Raw genomic sequence first — 21,399 nt, forward strand, 5'->3', positions numbered from 1 at the left:
GCCATAGAATCAACCAACAATGTAAAGCTTGTAGATACAGTCGAGTATATAATTAGCTGTAGAATCAACAATGTGTAGCATTTTTGGAGATAGAGTATCTTAACGTTCAAGAGGAGAACTCACAGTTCTGGCAGTCTCCAGCTCCAGCCCTATCTCATTAGCCTTGGTCTGCGACTCGGTCTCTATGGCAGCCTTCTGCTGCTCCTTATCCTTGGCAGCCTGGGCCAGTTCCTCTTTGCACTGATCCTACACAAAACACACACAATTGAAGTTTAAAGTTTAATTTGCCATATGTAATAATTACATTGGAAATCTTACTCAGAACTCTCACAATAAAACAGAACTAGAAACAACAAGTAGAAATATGCACAAAATATAGAATAACTGTTTCAACTGGTGCTAGTAACTTTTTCAGTTGATGGCACCAGCACATGATTTGGTCAGACCAATTTTTCGCGGTTGCACACCGATAGTGACAATCAGTTTGAATAAGCTTTTTACCAATCTAACTACATAACAACACAATGGTACTAATTTATTTGAATGGTACATCTCTATTAATAAACTGGGTAAATCAAGATGTAGCCTATTCACAATACAGGTGAAAAACAATACATTTCCCTTCCAATTGGGACAGATTTTATTGTACTGATCAACAACATTTGCATAAAAGAAGAAATCTCTTGTTTCATAAAAGTGCATGCTGTCTCTAAGACCTAATGACGTCTTTCACACAGTGAGAAAGACAGAAGAGACGTGAGACCAGGGAGACGAAGTGAATGAATCAAGTTCTCTTTTGGAATAACTACGGTTTTTGGTTGCAATCAGCATATTTTGCATTATGGGTAGTGCATTGCTGTAAGCTAGCAAGGAAAGTGACCCTACAAAGCTGGAAGCTACCGGTATTTTCTTGCAGTGTTCTAGCCTGTAATGGACATAGTTTTGCAAACAGTAAAAACAAGACCAGTATAGCAATGTATTTTCCAAGGCAGAAATGAAAACACAAAGCAGTTCAAACTCTTTGGTGCTTTAAAAACCTGCATTATGTCAAATAGTGTGTGATATAGTTTGGAAAATAAATAAATGTGACTCTGGATGACAGCATAATGATATTTGTTTCCAACATTAGGGCTGCTTTCCTAAACAAGTTAAAAATCTGCTTTGTGTTTTGTTCGCTTTCAACTATACTAATGAATAATGAGAACTTGTTCTCAACTAGCCTACCTGGTTGAATAAAGGTGAAATAAAAAATATTGCAATACTAGTATTGTTCCTACCCTAGTAATTAACAGTTGCAACATTTCTACCTGTCGTGTTGCATTATTCAAGTGTGTTAACTTATACGCAGCATGAGTGGGGCTCTAACATGATGCAGCCTAGACTCCCAGTGAGTGCAGTGGTTCCTCAGGACAGGCTAGAGCCAGCAGTGAGTGAGTGGAGCAGGCACGGAACTCTCGTGCTATAAGGATTGCGGCTGTGCTGATAGACATTATCCTCTCTCAATACCGGAAGTACCTCAAATTTGAGTACCGAACCATTTTTCATGTTCTAGTATCAAAAAAGTACAGAAGTTTCAGAATACCATGCAAAACTAAACTATCGTGACCAGCTAAATCATTCTCACTGGCACCCTAGCGACCAATACATTTTTTTGTGTGGCTCTGTCATGTCAAAGGATCACAAATAAGGATGTTCTGGACGCAGTCTCGAACCCTGATTTAAACGTACAGCTCAAACACTTTGTACAATAGTAGAAGTGAGTTTGTTTTGCAGTATATATGTTACAACTTGAAAGTGGAGAGGGTGATATGAACTTACCACAGCCTGGTTGATTCGAGCACTGAGCTCTTGTTCTTTACTGGCCAGTGCTTCACTATGTAGCTTGTCCATCTCTGCCATCTTCTCCTCTGAGGATTTCTACAACACACAATGTAGCACAACAGTAGTCCTTCATATGACTGCAATGTAGGAGTCATAGGGGTAGGTAGTCGGTAAGAGCATCGCTCTAGCAACATCATGGGTCCCCAAAAACACTCCCAAAGGGATCCTCTGAATATCATGCTGATATGTAGTAGTAAATCAGATCACTATTTATCATTTGTTTGAAAAAATGTTGCTAAAGTGTTTGTGCTGAAGAGATGATATGCCTTCATGCCTTAGGAACCCCTTCGTTGACACGGCATTATACTGATCTGCTTTGAATTGCTAGCCTGGGTGCTACTTGGCCCATGCTAACTCTACAGGGAAACACGAGTCTTTGTTTGAGTAGGGGCTAGGGAATCCCATGGCATGAGCAGAAACAGTTCTTTGTGTGCAGAAGATTTAACTTTACCTGGAGAATATCCAGAATGCATGAGAACGTTAATGTCCTTGTCAAATGTGTGTTCGGTTATTCTTGACTTATGGTTACCGCAATGTGTATGAATCATATTGTTAACCACAGAGGTGAATCTATTCAATTTAAATGTGCGGTGATGCATGATGATACATACAGTGGGACAACCAAGAACATGGCAATCTGTATCCTGATACCTGACAAAAAGCCAGAGGAATGAGAAAATCTGGGGAAATAATTGTTCTTCCACATTGAAGTTTAGGAGCAGAGTTGATTCAGGAAAAGTTGTCAGAGAGGGAGTTACAAAAACCTGTCAAAATGGAAACTAAAACGCTTTGTGCACACTATGGTAATTAAAATGATTTTCAAGTCCAAATACCCAAGTAAAAAGAAGCTGGATGTGGTTTCCGTAGTCTGAGTCTTGAAGGTGAAATGGAGTGAAACAGGACAACATAACAAACCGGAGCAGTAAATGGTTATAAAAGAGGCAAACCTGAAATAAATCATCAACATTTAAATAAACTAGCTAATAGGCAATATGAAACAAACGGGTGCGATACAATATATGCAGAGGTGGTTTTTATTGTTATATTACAATATAACTCATTGAATAATGGTTTTCCTCTGTTCTAAAGAGCTCTTGGTCAGGGTTGTGGTCAATTCCATTTACTTCAGGAAGTACACTGAAATTCCAAATCTATTCTATGCTGTTAATAAGGACATTGGGAATTATTTAACTTTGTGAATTGACTACTGAAATGGAATTGACACTTGGTCTTGACACTTGGAATTGCTCTTGGTAGTGGGTGAGTAGTGATCGTTTACTCCATAAGTTCTGAAGGAGTATTCCATTAGTATTTAGATGTACAGTAGATGTACCTCACCTTCAAAATGGTGACCACCTCCTGCTTGACCCTGGTGAGCTCCTGCTGCAGACCCCTCCTCTCCTCCTCCCCAGCCCTCTCCACCTCCTTCACCTGCTCCTGTAGCTGGAGCTGCAGCAGCCGCCGCGCCTCCTCAGCCCTCCGGCCCACGGCCAGAGCCTTCTCCAGCTCCTCAAACGCTGGGGGAAGGAGGTGCAAACACACATCCTCAGTTAGATACTGGACATGCACACTGATATAGAGGAAGAGGAGACGAGGAGGAGATCCACTGACCAGCTTTCTCAGACTTCTCTTTCTGCTCCTGCAGTTCTGCTGTCTGGGCGGTGGCCATCTTGCTTCTGGAGCGGAGCTGGGCGATCTCCTCCTCCTTCATCTCCAGAGTCTCATGCATCTGACGCTTCGTCTCTGCAATCACCATGCCCTGAAGGTAGAGCCAGGATTAGATTGAATTTGACTTTCAATGTTATAATAGGTGCTGTATATCAACCAGATGTGATCTCAGAGGATAACACATTCATGAAAACACTTATTTCCAAAGTGGAAGCATTCATTCAGTTTTGATCTGTGTGCTTCCAATCAGACAGGTATCATTTCTAACCAGGAAGCAAGGAAGCAGACAGGACACATGAAGGACTTTTTGGGATGTGAGTCAAACACTCTCCTTACATTGTTGGCATGAATGTATCTAAATAACTTAAGATGTCTGCCAGTAATCCACTGATTGATGTTGTCTCCTACGTACTGTGTCTTAATCAAATCCCAGGCCCCTAAATTGTTCTGACTGTTACGCTGTACCTCTAACTCTAACCCACATTCCTCAGTGACCTCACGAACGACCGTCTCGACTCCAGCAGAGCTGGGGTCAAACACACACACACATTTCTCCTGCAGAGGTAGAGGTTAAGGGTCATGCGCAATAAACGTGAATGAAGTGTCTCTGCGCTCAGTGGCAGAGCACAAGCATGTCTACATTTCACAGATTCACACTAAGCATCACTGCAGGAGTGAGAAGGACATTTCAGGGGCAGACAAAGTTAGGAGCAGAGCAGTCGAGGCTGGTAGAGGGAGGATGGGGTGATTGTAATGGTTTCCATGTGTTATAACATTCCATTACAATGTGTCTGTCCTCCAATTTAAAGTGCCACTAGCCTCCAACTGACTCAGACGCTTAAAAAAAAAACTTCAATCAAGATATATGACCAACCTTATAAAATGAACAGTTCACTTTTAATCAAATATTTTTTAAAGTTTGATAGCTGGCTTAGCTATATCCAGAATCTCCTGACTTGCATTTTCAACACCCTGGGACAAGGTAGGTCGATCGATCCCTTTAAGAACCCCTCTTCTTCACTCACCTTGTCCTGCTCCAGCTGTTCTATGAGGTTCTCAGCACCACGCAGCTGAGTGGTGTGCAGCTCCTGTAGGGTAGACAAACAAAAAGAGATACATCAAAAATAGTTTAATGTGCAAGGTATCAAAGCAACCATAAGGACTGAGACGGAAGGAGAGAGCTGTTAATAAATGTTAACGGGAGAAAGCGATGAGAAGCTCTACAGCATAGATTGTAGGTGCTCTTTGGGTAAGGATTAATGGACATCTTTGACAGTAAAACATCTATTCATCTGGAAGTTATCAAAGGAACAGGAGAACCACTATAGTTAAGGAACAGGAGAACCACTGTAGTTAAGGAACAGGAGAACCACTGTAGTTAAGGAACAGAAGAACCACTGTAGTTAAGGAACAGGAGAACCACTGTAGTTAAGGAACAGGAGAACCACTGTAGTTAAGGAACAGGAGAACCACTGTAGTTAAGGAACAGGAGAATTAGTTAGGAACAGGAGAACCACTGTAGTTAAGGAACAGGAGAACCACTGTAGTTAAGGAACAGGAGAACCACTGTAGTTAAGGAACAGGAGAACCGCTGTAGTTAAGGTCAGGGCACTGTACTGAATAACACTGCCCTGAATTTAGACAACCAACTACCCCTCATAACCATTAAGCAGGGGTACAAGCATCAGATATCATACAAATGGATGAACCCTTCGTACAACATTTTGTTTAAAGCATCAGGACCGTGCGCAGGTTATTGCACAGGTTACCCTTGCAAGAGGTTATGAACCTCAAGGCTCTTTCCTGGTAGCCTGGTCCAATATGATTGTGTGTTGTATAGCCAACTCCTATGGTCATTGGCCCTACTGCATGAACAGCTCTGGGACCAGGCTACTTTCCTGGTTAGATAAAATCAAGGAAGGACCAAGATAGTTTCCAAAGTGTTTGTACATGGCAGGCAGGCAGAGAGCTCATCAGATACCAATGCAGCACCACACCGCTCCCTAGTCTCCCTTCACTACCCATGAGGCCTGGCCACTACAGCCACAAGGCGGTCGCTAACAGGGGCTGCATACGAGGCCAACTACCACACAGACCTAAATTACAGACAAGGTTAGGTTGGTTTAGCAGCAGTGGCGTGTAGCTCTCTGACACTACCGTGTGAGAACATACAATAAGACAAATAGGAAACAGACATCAGCACCATAGAAATACCAGATCCCGAAGGTCAAAGGGTGGCCTGGGAGACAGCTTATGTCTGTCTGTGTGTGTGTCCTCTCTGTACCCCTCACATACAATTATCTTTAAGGTCCCTCAGTCAAGCAGCACATTTCCAACACACAATCATCCACAAAGACCAGGTAGGTTTTCCAATGCCTCACAAAGTGCACCTATTGGTAGATGGGTAAAAATAAAGTAAAACGTATATCCCTTTGAGTATAGTGAAGTTATTAATTACACTTTAGATGGTGTATCAATACACCCAGTCACTACAAAGATACAGGTAACCTTCATAACCCAGTTACAAGGGAGAAAAGAAACCGCTCTGAGATTTTACCACGAGGCCAATGGTGAGTTTAAAACAGAGTTGAATGGCTATGATAGGAGAACACTGAGGATGGATCAACAATATTGTAGTTACTCCACAATACTAACCTAAATGACAGAATAACAACCAGGCACTAAAGTAATAGTGCAAAACATGCATCCGGAATACAAAGTGTTATGTTTGAGCCAAATCCAACACATGACATCACAGGACTCTGGTCGAAAAGTAGTGCACTATATAGGGAAAACGGTGCCATTTGGGACGCACACTGTTCTAGAGATAGTTTGTGTGTGTACAGCATGTGTGCATGTGTGAGAGATATGTAGTGATCCCACAGACCAGGTACATCATCACTAAACCATGAAGACTCCTATGGATGATGTGTGAGAGATATGTAGTGATCCCACAGACCAGGTACATCATCACTAAACCATGAAGACTCCTATGGATGATGTGTCAGAGATATGTAGTCATCCCACAGACCAGGTACATCATCACTAAACCATGAAGACTCCTATGGATGATGTATCAGAGATATGTAGTCATCCCACAGACCAGGTACATCATCACTAAACCATGAAGACTCCTATGGATGATGTGTCAGAGATATGTAGTCATCCCACAGACCAGGTACATCATCACTAAACCATGAAGACTCCTATGGATGATGTGTCAGAGATATGTAGTCATCCCACAGACCAGGTACATCATCACTAAACCATGAAGACTCCTATGGATGATGTGTCAGAGATATGTAGTCATCCCACAGACCAGGTACATCATCACTAAACCATGAAGACTCCTATGGATGATGTGTCAGAGATATGTAGTCATCCCACAGACCAGGTACATCATCACTAAACCATGAAGACTCCTATGGATGATGTGTCAGAGATATGTAGTCATCCCACAGACCAGGTACATCATCACTAAACCATGAAGACTCCTATGGATGATGTGTCAGAGATATGTAGTCATCCCACAGACCAGGTACATCATCACTAAACCATGAAGACTCCTATGGATGATGTGTCAGAGATATGTAGTCATCCCACAGACCAGGTACATCATCACTAAACCATGAAGACTCCTATGGATGATGTGGAACAGTGCACATGGTGTTACCCTTCAGGCAATACAACAGTGTTGGATTCTGGGTATCAGACACTCAGTAGAACATCTCATCTTCAGACCCATGTATTAAAGTACCTTCATAACTACAGCGCACTAAAGTACAGACGGGTCAATTCTGTGGCGGCTATATGAGGAAATGTCGTTCCACTTCATGATTGTGTCCCACTTGTTGTTGATTCTTCACAAAAAAATACAGTTTTATATCTTTATGTTTGAAGCCTGAAAATTGATCAGAAGATGGATTGTGGCTGAAGTGGCTCACTGTAATGGCTGGAACGTAGGTTAAACTTAGTGGCTCACTGTAATGGCTGGAACGCAGGTTAAACCTTGTGGCTCACTGTAATTCTGGAACGTAAAAAACCTAGTAGCTCACTGTAATGGCTGGAAGTTAAACCTAGTGGCTCACTGTAATGGCTGGAACGCAGGTTAAACCTAGTGGCTCACTGTAATTGCTGGAACGCAGGTTAAACCTAGTGACTCACTGTAATGGCTGGTTAAACGTAGTGGCTCACTGTAATGGCTGGAATGCAGGTTAAACCTAGTGGCTCACTGTAATGGCTGGAACGCAGGTTAAACCTAGTGGCTCACTGTAATGGCTGGAACGCAGGTTAAACCTAGTGGCTCACTGTAATGGCTGGAACGCAGGTTAAACCTAGTGGCTCACTGTAATGGCTGGAACGCAGGTTAAACCTAGTGGCTCACTGTAATGGCTGGAACGTAGGTTAAACCTAGTGGCTCACTGTAATGGCTGGAACGCAGGTTAAACCTAGTGGCTCACTGTAATGGCTGGAACGCAGGTTACACCTACTGGCTCACTGTAATGGCTGGAACGCAATAATGCTAATTTATGATCGCACAACTTTCATCTTCATTTCATGAAGTACTATCATAGTACATCCTCTCCATTTCTCCCTCCACTGACATTGGTCAACACACCTTGTTTTTCTCCAGCTCCTGTAGTCTCTCTTGCAAAGTGTCGTTCTCGCTGGTCAACTGGGTGTTGCGCTCCTTGTATGTCCTCAGCAGCTCCTTACACTTCTGGAGCAGATTCTCCTGGTGTGTCACCCTCTTCTGCAGTACCTCAATGCTTTTAGATGGGTCAGCGCTGCCCCCTGCTGTTTAGAGCAGGTAAAGAGGATCAGTCAGAAAAGGGAGGACTAACTATGACAGAGGCACTAACGCTTGGTGTTGTTGTTGTGGTTTTATGAACTCGATAAATGGCAAATGGCTCTGTGACAAACATTTTGACAATACATTACTCGGACTTGGGTCCAAATAGTATTTGAAATCCAAAAACTTTGGAGTGTTTGGTTGAGCCCGCCAATAGTACCAGATGGGCAGGGTTGGCTCCTTGGGAACTAATCGATTGGTTCCATTGCAGCAGACATTATTAGAACCCAGGTCTGCTACTGTCCATCATTATAATCATCATTAAGACTATGGTTCTGTACTGTATAGCACCTGTGTCTGTGGAGGGGCTCTGTTGGGCAGACCCGGAGTCATCTTCAGTCTGGAGAGGGTGTTCAACCTCAGGGGCCACAGCTCCACCAGGGACCCCCTTCAGATGCTTCTTCATCAGGGCCACCTGGCAGTTGAAACACAGAGCAACCCAGGCTAGTGACCACACATTATTCAACAGTCAACATTATACAGACAGTGTTTAACATAACATTTTTGTGTTTCAATGTGTGTATTTTATTTCATATCAACTGTAGAAATTAAATGATCTCCGAAAGTATTGGGACAGTGACATGTTTTGTTTGTTTTGGCTCTGTACTCCAGCACTTTGAAATAATACAATGAGGTTATTTAAGGGTATTTTCATCCATATCGTGTGAACCGTTTAGAAATTACAGCACTTTTTGTACATGCTTTTTTCCCCTAAAATTGAGAGAGTATTGGGATAAATTCACATGTGTATTAAAGTATTCAAAAGTTTAGTATGTCTCAGTTGTCTCGATCCTTCAAAATCCTCCTCCCCTTCATCTACACTGACACATGGATTTAACCAATTACATCAATAAGGGTTTCACCTGGATTCACCTGGTCAGTCTGTCATGGAAGGAGCAGCTGTTCTTCATGTTTGGTAGAGTTTGTGTATATAAACACCCACCTGTGTCTGAAGCACAGTAATCATCTGGTCCTTCTCCTCCAGGGCAGCATCAAACTCCTCCTGAAGGTGCTTTTTAGTCTGCTGGTCCACCTGCAGCTCCTGGGGAGGAACAAGTCATACTCAAGGTTCACAGCACTCAGAGAATCGTGTTTCTATACTTTCTACATACTGTATAGGGAACACTGCTTCTAGTGAGATATTTTGTGATTGACTGAATGGCCGTCGTACTTCTCACTGAATCACTGATCTACAATAACACCTTACATCCCAAATAACTACTCATTATGTGATCAAGATAAGTAGTTATGTGCATTGCCTTGCTCACACTGATGGCCTTGTCAAACACCATCATGATTCAGAGAAGACTAGTGTTGCTTATCAAACACCATCATGGTTCAGAGAAGACTTAGCTGATCCTCCTTCTCCATATTCTATTTCCTTGACTTAGCTGACCTCCTGCTCGATCTTCTCTTTCCTTGACTTAGCTGACCTTCTCCATATTCTATTTCCTTGACTTAGCTGATCTCCTGCTCGATCTTCTCTTTCCTTGGACTTAGCTGACCTCCTTCTCCATATTCTATTTCCTTGACTTAGCTGACCTCCTTCTCCATATTCTATTTCCTTGACTTAGCTGACCTCCTGCTCGATCTTCTCTTTCCTTGACTTAGCTGACCTCCTTCTCCACATTCTATTTCCTTGACTTAGCTGACCTCCTTCTCCATATTCTATTTCCTTGACTTAGCTGACCTCCTGCTCGATCTTCTCTTTCCTTGACTAAGCTGACCTCCTTCTACACATTCTATTTCCTTGACTTAGCTGACCTCCTTCTCCATATTCTATTTTCTTGACTTAGCTGACCTTCTCCATATTCTATTTCCTTGACTTAGCTGACCTCCTCCATATTCTATTTCCTTGACTTAGCTGACCTTCTCCATCTTCTCTTTCCTTGACTTAGCTGACCTTCTCCATCTTCTCTTTCCTTGACTTAGCTAACCTCCTGCTCCGGTCTTCCTTCCTTTAGCTCAGCCCGCTTTTTTTTGTCATGACTGATAAAGAATTCAGGAGTTCCAACTCTACTGCTGTGACTCAGGGGTGGTCTGCGTCTTAAAAGCTTTTGAGTTCAATCAGAGAGAGTAACGGGTAATAACAGAGTGCTTTTGGACTAAAATAAGACCCCATAAACAGTACTTTGATAGAGTTCAACATTTTACAGGTTTTTATCAGAGAGAGAGAGATGCTGGTCCTACTCGTACCTCTCTCAACTCCCCTATCCTACGGAGGGCTTTGTCTTGACTCTGGCTTAGAATGGTCTGAGGAGAAAAGCAGAACATCAGTGTAGTTAATGAGGAGCATTCAGTGAGTGTTGATAGAAGTGTTTTCCATCCTCCAATCGTACACAGCATATCTATATGTAATCTGGTATTGAGGCAGTTTAGGAAAATTACCTGGCTTTTCTCTTTCTCTCTCTGTACCGTTCTGTAGGTAGTGACCAACTGGGCGGGGGAGTGAACACAGAGAGAGACGGAGAGACAGACAGAAAAAGAGAAGTTGATGGAATGATAAAGACAATGTTTAGAAAGGTAAATCAAACATGGACATAGCAGGCCAAGTTCCTACTCATCTGTATTAGAGACCGACTGGATGAGAAAGAGAGGACTGATCATAGTGACTGGTACATCAGAGGTGTATTATAGACATACAGCATCCTAACTTCCTGCTCTAGATCATAGTGACTCATTACTTGCTGAAACAGTAATCACCTATTGATTGCATAGTTATTACACTTGGATTTCTTTTGAGACTAATTTCTACAAGCCACCTCAGAGCATTTGAAACCCCCACCTCAGAGCATTTGAAACCCCCACCTCAGAGCATTTGAAACCCCATTTGAAACCCCCACCTCAGAGCATTTGAAACCCCCACCTCAGAGCATTTGAAACCCCCACCTCAGAGCATTTGAAACCCCCACCTCAGAGCATTTGAAACCCCCACCTCAGAGCATTTGAAACCCCCACCTCAGAGCATTTGAAACCCCCACCTCAGAGCATTTGAAACCCCCACCTCAGAGCATTTGAAACCCCCACCTCAGAGCATTTGAAACCCCCACCTCAGAGCATTTGAAACCCCCACCTCAGAGCATTTGAAACCCCCACCTCAGAGCATTTGAAACCCCCACCTCAGAGCATTTGAACCCCCACCTCAGAGCATTTGAACCCCCACCTCAGAGCATTTGAACCCCCACCTCAGAGCATTTGAACCCCCACCTCAGAGCATTTGAACCCCCACCTCAGAGCATTTGAACCCCCACCTCAGAGCATTTGAACCCCCACCTCAGAGCATTTGAACCCCCACCTCAGAGTATTTCCCTCTGTAGTTCCCCAGGCTCTTCTCCACCCTGTGTAGCCGATGGATCAGCTGTTCTCTAGACAGGGCAGACAGGACCTCAGAGCTACCATATGACTCCTCTGCCTCGCTCTCAATGTCTGATGGAGGGTCGTAGGCTGGGGATGGAGGGCCGTAGGCTGGGGTGGGAGGGGTGGCAGAGGGGGAGGCCAGGGCCTCATTCTCCCCCAGGGGGGTGAGGGAGTTGAGAGAGGGGCTGCGGTTCAAGCCCTCTTTGGGCGGGGAACGGAAGAGGCCCTCGGCCCGGCTGGCACCACGGAGGAGGAGAGACTCCACAGATGGGACACGGAGCTTCTGGGTAAACGACTGGGACTCCTCTCTCTGTGTGGAGAAGGACAGGACAGTGGAGTGTATTACTGACAGGACAGTGGAGTGTTTTACTTCATTCATTTCCATGATAGCCAACTACACTGAACTGAAATGCATGTACATAGCCTTTGCTAGAGACTAGAGGTCGACATGGGATAAGAATGAGGGTTAAAGAACAAAGCCACTCCTTCTGTTAAACTATCTACATCCAGATGTTTATCAGAATGCATCTTCTACTGCCTCTGCAGATGATTCACTGTCATAGCAACTTAACCTTCATTCTTAGTTGCTTTACCTGTTCTGAAATTAGGACATAAGTCACATTTAAAGGAGAAGGTAAAAGGGATGAACAAGCTAGAGGAAGATGTTAGGAGGGTGGGTATGAACTTGCCTGAGGAGAAGCCCTCCCATCTCCATTGAGGCTTCCTCTGGGGGATCCTGCGGTGCCTCTCTATGGCAGGAGAGAAAGAGGTTAGAACAAACGTAACCAGGGGTTATTCAGGGGTGTCTCTGAAATGGCACTCTATAACATAGATAGTGAACAACTTGGACCAGGCCCAAACAGCCTATTCCCTATAAAGTGCACTACTTTTGAATATGGACCCTGTTGAAAGAGTAGTGCACTATATAGGGGCCACGTAGAACAGGGAATAAAAATGGGTGCCATGTTAGACGCAGCCCTGGTACCTGGACCTGTTAGTCTTCCATATGTCCCACACCCAGCCAGCCCTGGTACATGGACCTGTTAGTCTTCCATATGTCCCACACCCAGCCAGCCCTGGTACCTGGACCTGTTAGTCTTCCATATGTCCCACACCCAGCCAGCCCTGGTACATGGACCTGTTAGTCTTCCATATGTCCCACACCCAGCCAGCCCTGGTACCTGGACCTGTTAGTCTTCCATATGTCCCACACCCAGCCAGCCCTGGTACCTGGACCTGTTAGTCTTCCATATGTCCCACACCCAGCCAGCCCTGGTACCTGGACCTGTTAGTCTTCCATATGTCCCACACCCAGCCAGCCCTGTACTGCTACGCCCTGATGACTCTGTATAGGGTCAAGCAATATTAGCCCTGATGACTGTATAGGGTCAAGCAATATTAGCCCTGACTGTATAGGGTCAAGCAATATTAGCCCTGATGACTCTGTACAGGGTCAAGCAATATTAGCCCTGATGACTCTGTACAGGGTCAAGCAATATTAGCCCTGATGACTCTGTACAGGGTCAAGCAATATTAGCCCTGATGACTCTGTACAGGGTCAAGCAATATTAGACTCTGTACAGGGTCAAGCAATATTAGCCCTGATGACTCTGTACAGGGTCAAGCAATATTAGCCCTGATGACTGTATAGGGTCAAGCAATATTAGCCCTGATGACTGTATAGGGTCAAGCAATATTAGCCCTGATGACTGTATAGGGTCAAGCAATATTAGCAGGGCCATCTAATATACATGGCTCTGAACATCAGTATTGCTTGGACAGGAGCAATGCAAGCCACTGTAGTTGGGTACCCTCATGGAAACTTGGGAGAAAACAGCAGGGTTAAACTACAACATAGAAGGCATCTCTCTACTGTAGTTTACACGTATAGTAACGGAACAGAGAGGGGTTCAAATAGAACTACAAGTGATAGCCATTAGAAACAACAATGGGTAGCCATTTTTCTGCTCAGCAGCCATAACAAACAGTCAAACTCAATCAGGAGCCAGCAGCTGAAGATGAAGGACAAAGGCTTGGCATTGCTGTACATGGTTGTCACTGCAGCAGGATGCTATTGTAGGCTAGCTGGAGCGTAGTATTGTGACCGTTAGCTGGGTGGGCTGGATGGTTCAGACCATTTGTTAACTGGTTAACACTTTCCTCCTCCTGTTCACTCTCCTCCTTCCCATTGGTCTTTTGGAAACAGACATATTGCACAGTCAGATGTAATCTCACACACCTATCTAAGAATGTCTGATATTGATCATACTAGATAATATTTTTATATTTTTATTTTAAAGGTCAAATTACAGTAACTATGAAACCAAAGAAAATTAAATAGTCTACTTTAGATAACGCTTCATAGAATGACCTGAAAATATTGAATCACTACACAGCAGCAACCCCAGTTCACAAAGTGGTAACCTATATATGGGAGGCAGCTTTTTGTGACACCGATGAGAAAGGACACACTTCACAATGTGTTTGGTCTGCTGTAAGGCTACAAAGCTGGGTCTGCTTTGACTACAATAAACAGACATTTGCCTTTGGGCCAGAGTTCAGGCCTAGTGTGTTTTGTAGGTCATACCACTGACCCTGCCTCACAGGCACACAAGGAAAAGACAGAGTGGTGGAACACAGGCTAGCCCTGAATCAGTTATGTATGGCCTAACGTCCTGCTGTACTGGTGTCATTCTACAACACATTCCCATTGCCACACCATCTACAACCACAGCCAGTCATTCCACGATCCTGTCTAGGATCCTGGCTAGGTTAGGTCATGTGTGCTAGACAAGGCACAGTCCGATGCAGGAAGTGAGCTGTGGATCATTCTGGGAAGATTTTCCCTTCACTCAGTCCTCTTTTCCAGGTCTGACAGGACATGTGAAGGCAGTAATGGAGGAAACTAGGTGGAGCTGTTGCTTAGCCTACAACTAACCGATTGTCTCAGATCTAAGAAGGGACGTAAACAAGGGCAAGATAACATCTTCCTGGAATGAAACAGATATAATCACTAAGGTAAATAGTACTGGACCTCTGGATGTGAAGACTGAAGGAAGCAGTCTCGTACAGTCTGTCATGGTGTGTAAGCGACAGCAACCAGCCATTCGTCCAGTTTGCTCCCTACTCCTTCCCCATCAATAATGGAAGATCTGAGGGGGCTGGATAGGTAAAAGCAGGGTAGTTGTGGAGCAGAATGTGGTTTCTAATGTTAAATCAGGGTAGTTGTGGAGCAGAATGTGGTCTCTGTAGTGGTATAAGCAGAATGTGGTGGTGGAGCTCTGTAGTGGTGGAGCAGGATGTGGTGTCTGTAGTGGTATAAGCAGGGTAGTGGTGGAACATGTGGTCTCTGTAGTGGTATAAGTGTGGTGGAAGACAGCAACCAGCCATTCGTCCAGTTTGCTCCCTACTCCTTCCCCATCAATAATGGAAGATCTGAGGGGGCTGGATAGGTAAAAGCAGGGTAGTTGTGGAGCAGAATGTGGTTTCTAATGTTAAATCAGGGTAGTTGTGGAGCAGAATGTGGTCTCTGTAGTGGTATAAGCAGGGTAGTTGTGGAGCAGGATGTGGTCTCTGTAGTGGTATAAGCAGTGTAGTGGTAGCAGGATGTGGTCTCTGTAGTGGTATAAGCAGGGTAGTGGTGGAACAGGATGTGGTCTCTGTAGTGGTATAAGCAGGGTAATGGTGGAGCAGGATGTGTGTCTGTCAATAATGGAATCTGAAGCTGGATAGGTAAAAGCAGGGTAGTGGTGTGGTTTCTAATGTTAAATCAGGATGTGGTGTCTGTAGTGGTATAAGCAGGGTAGTGGTGGAACAGGATGTGGTCTCTGTAGTGGTATAAGCAGGGTAGTGGTGGAGCAGGATGTGGTCTCTGTAGTGGTATAAGCAGGGTAGTGGTGGAGCAGGATGTGGTGTCTGTAGTGGTATAAGCAGGGTAGTGGTGGAGCAGGATGTGGTCTCTGTAGTAGTATAAGCAGGGTAATGGTGGAGCAGGATGTGGTGTCTGTAGTAGTATAAGCAGGGTAGTTGTGGAGCAGGATGTGGTCTCTGTGGTGGTATAAGCAGGGTAGTGGTGGAGCAGGATGTGGTGTCTGTAGTGGTATAAGCAGGGTAGTGGTGGAGCAGGATGTGGTCTCTGTAGTGGTATAAGCAGGTTAGTGGTGGAGCAGGATGTGGTGTCTGTGGTGCTAGAAGCAGGGTAGAGGTGGAGCAGGATGTGGTGTCTGTGGTGGTACACAGTCTCTCAGGCCAGAGTGGATAAGTAAGGGCTATCTCTAGCAGATTACTACGAGTACTGGTCTGGTGGTACTGTGTCAACAGCTAACTATCCAGCCTGGCTTGGCTTCCAAACCCCAGGTGATGGAATGTCAAGGACGTCTGCAGTCAAACACAATAAAAAACTTAGTTAATAGGATGGCTGCTAGCCTAGAGGGCTCCAAGATGGCTAACATGGACAGGTTAGTATGCCACTATTGTGTTACACTGAACAGCTCTTTGCAGTGAGAAACAAATACATTTATAAAAAGGTACATTTACTTCCAGTTAAGAGTTTTATCAACACACAGTCACAAACAGGTAATATTTATGGGCTAATATTAGGAAATAATTCCTACTTAACATTGCTCAAAGCAGCAACACATCTGAGTCAGTACCTTAATTTAAACAACTCGCCTATCATTTGCAATATCTGTGGAATGTACTCTACACTTATAGTCAGGCAATGAAAGATGACATGGTTCAATGGTGACAGTAGTGTAGGCCACATGTTAATTCTAAAGCAGTGTGATGACAACCTAGAGAAGGATTAGGCCCATCTCTAAACGCAGATAATGTGCAAATCCTCCAGATAGACGAGGCTCGCCAGCACAACCTGCTCTGTTTTTCAAAAGCAATCTAGCCTACAGCCTAGTCAAGTTATCAAGGTGGGGTCAGACTAGCTTGTAGCCTAGTCTAGTTGCCTGTAGCCTAGTCAAGTTACCAGGGTAGGGTCAAACTAGCTTGTAGCCTAGTCTAGATACCAGGGTGGGCTCAAACTAGCCTGTAGCCTAGTCTAGTTACCAGGGTGGGCTCAAACTAGCCTGTAGCCTAGTCTAGTTACCAGGGTGGGGTCAAACTAGCCTGTAGCCTAGTCTAGTTACCAGGGTGGGGTCAAACTAGCTTGTAGCCTAGTCTATTTACCAGGGTGGGCTCAAACTAGCCTGTAGCCTAGTCTAGTTACCAGGGTGGGGTCAAACAAGCTTGTAGCCAAGTGTAGTTTACCAGGGTGGGGTCAAACTAGCCTGTAGCCTAGTCTAGTTACCAGGGTGGGGTCAAACTAGCCTACAGCCTAGTCTAGTTACCAGGCTGGGGTCAATTTAGCCTCTCTGGAGAGACCTAAAATAGCTGTGCAGTGAAGCTACCCATCCAAACTGACAGAGCTTGAGAGGATCTTCAGAGAATGTGAGAAACTCCCCAAATACAAGTGTGCCAAGCTTGTAGAGTCATACTCAAGAAGACTCGAGGCTCTAACCGCTGCCAAAGGTGCTTCAACAAAGTACTGGAAAAAGGTTCTGAATACTTATGTAAACGTGATGAGGTTAAAAAATATATATTATAATACATTTGCAATAATTTCTAAAAACCTGTTTTAATTTGTCATTATGGGGTATTGTGCGTAGTTTGATGAGGGGGAAAACGATTAAATACATTTTATAATAAGGCTGTAACATAACAAAATGTGGAAAAGGTCAAGGGGTCTGAATTAGAGGTCGACCAATTATGATTTTTCAACGCCGATACCGATTATTGGAGGGCCAAAATAGGCGATACCAGAATTTTTTTATTTTTTGTAATAATGACAATTACAACAATACTGAATGAACACTTATTTTAACTTAATATAATACATCAATAAAATCAATTTAGCCTCAAGTAAATAATGAAACATGTTCAATTTGTTTCAGCAGGATGTTGTATCTATATATATACCTTATGTCATGCCTTATAGGAATGGATTTATTGATAATATCTGTTGGGAAAAAGTTTGGATGTTGCCACACACATACCTACTTGTTAACAAAATTAAGGAAGTTTCCTTTAAAATTATTCATAAATATTATCCTGCCAACCAATATATGAAGAAGTTTAAGGAAAACATCAACTCAAATTACTCCTTTAGTAATGACCACCCAGAAACAGTTTTGCATCTTTTTTTGGCATTGTATGCATGTAAGAAAACTGTGGCAAGACATCAGTAGGTTTATAACACATTTATGAAGATTTTACACTATTGTGGAGAGATGTACTGTTTGGATTCTTTACATACAATAGAAATAAGCGGAAACATTTTTATGTAATTCATTTCATTATTCTTTTGGCCAAATTTCATATACACAAATGTACATTTAAAAACAGAAAACCACATTTTCGTACCCTACAAAAAGAAATTGAACTGTATTTTAAAGACGGTTAAATGCTCTACTAACAAAAAAAAAGCTGTTAGAATTGTAAGTATATGCATGTCCCTTAAGGTCCTTGTGTAATTGTACTGTGATATTGTACCCCCCTAGCTCGATTGTCTATTGTTTGTAATCTAAGTCGCTCTGGATAAGAGCGTCTGCTAAATGACTTAAATGTAAATGTAAATATGTATGCTTGTGTTCTCTCATGTACTTTATGTATTGATTTGTTGCTAATAAAACATTTTTAAAGGTTGTCATCTAGTGGAAATCACTGCCATTTCCTGGTTGGTTAAATGCTACACTGTTCGCTCAATTTCAGGTTATGTGAGAACATGCACTGAATAGTGTAGGGAATCATTGCACTATATCTAAAGCACTGTGAAATATTTTAAATAACTAAAAATATAAGATATTGAAAATATATTTAATGGTACAATGATTCCCAACCATTTTCAATGCTTGTATTCTCACAAACCGAAATTGAGCAAACAGTGTAGAATTTTTGCAACCAGGAAGTGACAGACAAATTTTCACTAGATAACACAGCCAGAAAGTCAGAACAGCTTTCCCAGTTTGTCAACAGATGCTGCTCCGGTGGGAGAAATCAATTGGCAATCACAACAATGGCGGGTAAGTAATACTGTGAAACACCATCATTCCACTATTACTGCAGATATGGACATTTTCTGAAATTACAATGCAAAATGTTTATAAAATTCCCTCGTCCAATGTCAATGACTTATGTATAATGGAACTGAGAGTCATGATTAAGGCCAAGGACTAGTAGGAACTAACTAGCTAACATTACAGTACTAGTTAAGTCTCTCAGTCAATTAGTTATGTAAAGATGCCCTGGCTGGCACAAAACGGCTAACTTAGTTAGCGGTGCGCGCTAAATAGCGTTTCAATCGGTGACATCACTTGCTCTGAGACCTTGAAGTAGTGGTTCTCCTTGCGCTGCAAGGGCCGCGGTTTTTGTGGAGTGATGGGTAACGATGCTTCGTGGGTGACTGTTGTTGATGTGTGCAGAGGGTCCCTGGTTCACGCCCGGGTATGGGCGAGGGGATGGTCTAAAGATATACTGTTACACACAGACAACAATTGATTTGATTATATTTATGTAGTGTTTCTAACATGACACTAGCTAGAATAGTTTAGTTTAATTAGCTTAGATTAGTTTAATTAGCCAACTAATATATACATCAATGAGGTCGCTCTTGCTGTTGGTGATTCTCTGATCCACCTCTACACATACGACAGCATTCTGTATACTTCTGGCCCTTCTTTGGACACTGTGTTAACTAACTCCAGGCGAGCTTCAATGCCATTCAACTCTCCTTCCATGGCCTCCAACTGCTCTTAAAAACTAAATGCATGCTCTTCAACCGATCGCTGCCTGCACCTGCCCGCCCGTCCAGCATCACTAATCTGGACGGTTTTGACTTAGAATATGTGGACTACAAATACCTAGGTGTCTGGCTAGACTGTAAACTCTCCTTCCAGACTCACATTAAGCAAATCCAATCCAAAATTAAATGTAGAATTGGCTTCCTATTTCTCAACAAAGCATTCTTCACTCCTGCTTCCAAACATACCCTCGTAAAACTGACTATCCTGCCGATCCTTTACTTTGGCAATGTCATTTACAAAATAACCTCCAACACTCTACTCAACAAATTGGATGCAGTCAATCACAGTGCCATCAGTCTTGTCACCAAAGCCCCATATACTACCCACCACTGCGACCTGTATGCTCTCATTGGCTGGCCCTCGCTTCATATTCGTCACCAAACCCATTGGCCCCAGGTCATCTATAAGTCTTTGTTAAGGTAAAGCCCAGCCTTATCTCAACTCACTGGTCACCATAGCAGCACCCACCCATAGTACGCGCTCCAGCAGGTATATTTCACTGGTCACCCCCAAAGCCAATTCCTCTTTGCCACCTTTCCTTCCAGTTCTCTGTTGCCAACGACTGGAACGAATTGCAAAAATAATAATAATAATAATAATATATGCCAGTTAGCAGACGCTTTTATCCAAAGCGACTTACAATCATGTGTGCATACATTCTACGTAATCACTGAAGCTGGAGACTCATATCTCCCTCACTAGCTTTAAGCACCAGCTGTCAGAGCAGCTCACAGATCACTGCACCTGTACATAACCAATCTGTAATTAGCCCATCCAACTTGCACCCCATTATCTCTACTTGCACATTCATCTTCTGCACATTATCACTCGTGTTAAATTGCTAAATTGTAAATATTTCGCCACTATGGCCCATTTACTGCCTTACCTCCCTTATCTTACCTCATTTGCACACACTGTATTTAGACTTTTTCTATAGTATTATTGACTGTATGTTTGTTTATTCCATGTGTAACTCTGTGTTGTATGTGTCGAACTGCTTTGCTTTATCTTGGCCAGGTCGCAGTTGTAAATGAGAACAAGTTCTCATTCACAACTAGCCTACCAGGTTAAATAAAGGTTAAGCAAAAATAAATAAAACTAACGTGAGACTTTAGTTCAGAGCTGCTCAGACTATCGATTATAAGCAGTAACTAGCTAGACATTAGTTTCGTTTTACAGAATAGTATTAGTAGCAGGGACATACTAGCGCGGTTATACATGTTGTGTTTAACACAAAACAATAAGGTAGCAAGCAAGCCTAGACGTAGGTTCTAGTTATCTAGCTAGCTTCGCAAATCAAAATAATGTATTCTGTGCTAACTAACGTTAGCTAGCATGCTAACGCTGTAGCTCGACCTGCTGAGCCTGACAACTAGCTAACGTTAGCTGAACCAACCTGCTGGGCCTGTTGCGGTGACTGCGCATTCCTTTGCGCCGATTGCTCCTCGTTCATCTTTTGCTTTAGTTTCATAAACATATTTTCACCCAGATTCTGTACTTCCAAGTGAAATATATTGTTTTAAAATGTAATTCCTGCATCCAGCATTCTTACTGGTCGCCAGTCTTTCATCTCTTGCAGGTGACTAGTGCGCATGTGCAGCCGGCGTGGAGCAAAATTAGCAACTGAGTGGCCATCACAGATAAATTCATTATTATTTTAATTGTTAATATTGTAAATGTATCACTTAATAATTTCCAAAGTACGCTTTTGGCAATATGTACATTGTTACATCATGCCATTAAAGTACATTTTATTGAATTGACTGTCCTGTATTGTAGTCTACCATTACC

General features: G+C 43.1%; 1 protein-coding gene across 3 annotated transcripts in view; it reads right to left on the reverse strand.

Moving 5' to 3' along the window:
• LOC124038636 (golgin subfamily A member 4-like) overlaps window positions 1-21,185 on the reverse strand; it is a 57,514-nt gene extending 36,329 nt beyond the window's left edge. For 2 of the 3 annotated variants that reach the window (XM_046354719.1, XM_046354721.1), the window contains exons 1-13: window positions 21,005-21,185; window positions 12,448-12,507; window positions 11,697-12,068; window positions 10,790-10,837; window positions 10,598-10,654; window positions 9,345-9,443; window positions 8,693-8,816; window positions 8,168-8,346; window positions 4,575-4,637; window positions 3,493-3,640; window positions 3,220-3,398; window positions 1,819-1,917; window positions 124-246 (exon numbers count right to left, since the gene is read on the reverse strand). In XM_046354719.1, the coding sequence (XP_046210675.1) occupies window positions 124-246; window positions 1,819-1,917; window positions 3,220-3,398; window positions 3,493-3,640; window positions 4,575-4,637; window positions 8,168-8,346; window positions 8,693-8,816; window positions 9,345-9,443; window positions 10,598-10,654; window positions 10,790-10,837; window positions 11,697-12,068; window positions 12,448-12,507; window positions 21,005-21,085 (1,632 nt within the window). In that variant the 5' untranslated portion in view covers window positions 21,086-21,185. The remainder of the gene's footprint in view (window positions 1-123; window positions 247-1,818; window positions 1,918-3,219; window positions 3,399-3,492; window positions 3,641-4,574; window positions 4,638-8,167; window positions 8,347-8,692; window positions 8,817-9,344; window positions 9,444-10,597; window positions 10,655-10,789; window positions 10,838-11,696; window positions 12,069-12,447; window positions 12,508-21,004) is intronic. The other variant, XM_046354720.1, reaches the window with a different exon arrangement.
• Between the last annotated feature and the right edge of the window lie 214 nt (window positions 21,186-21,399).

Source organism: Oncorhynchus gorbuscha, linkage group LG06 (genome assembly GCF_021184085.1).
Source record: "Oncorhynchus gorbuscha isolate QuinsamMale2020 ecotype Even-year linkage group LG06, OgorEven_v1.0, whole genome shotgun sequence".
NCBI classification, from domain to species: Eukaryota; Metazoa; Chordata; class Actinopteri; order Salmoniformes; family Salmonidae; genus Oncorhynchus; species Oncorhynchus gorbuscha.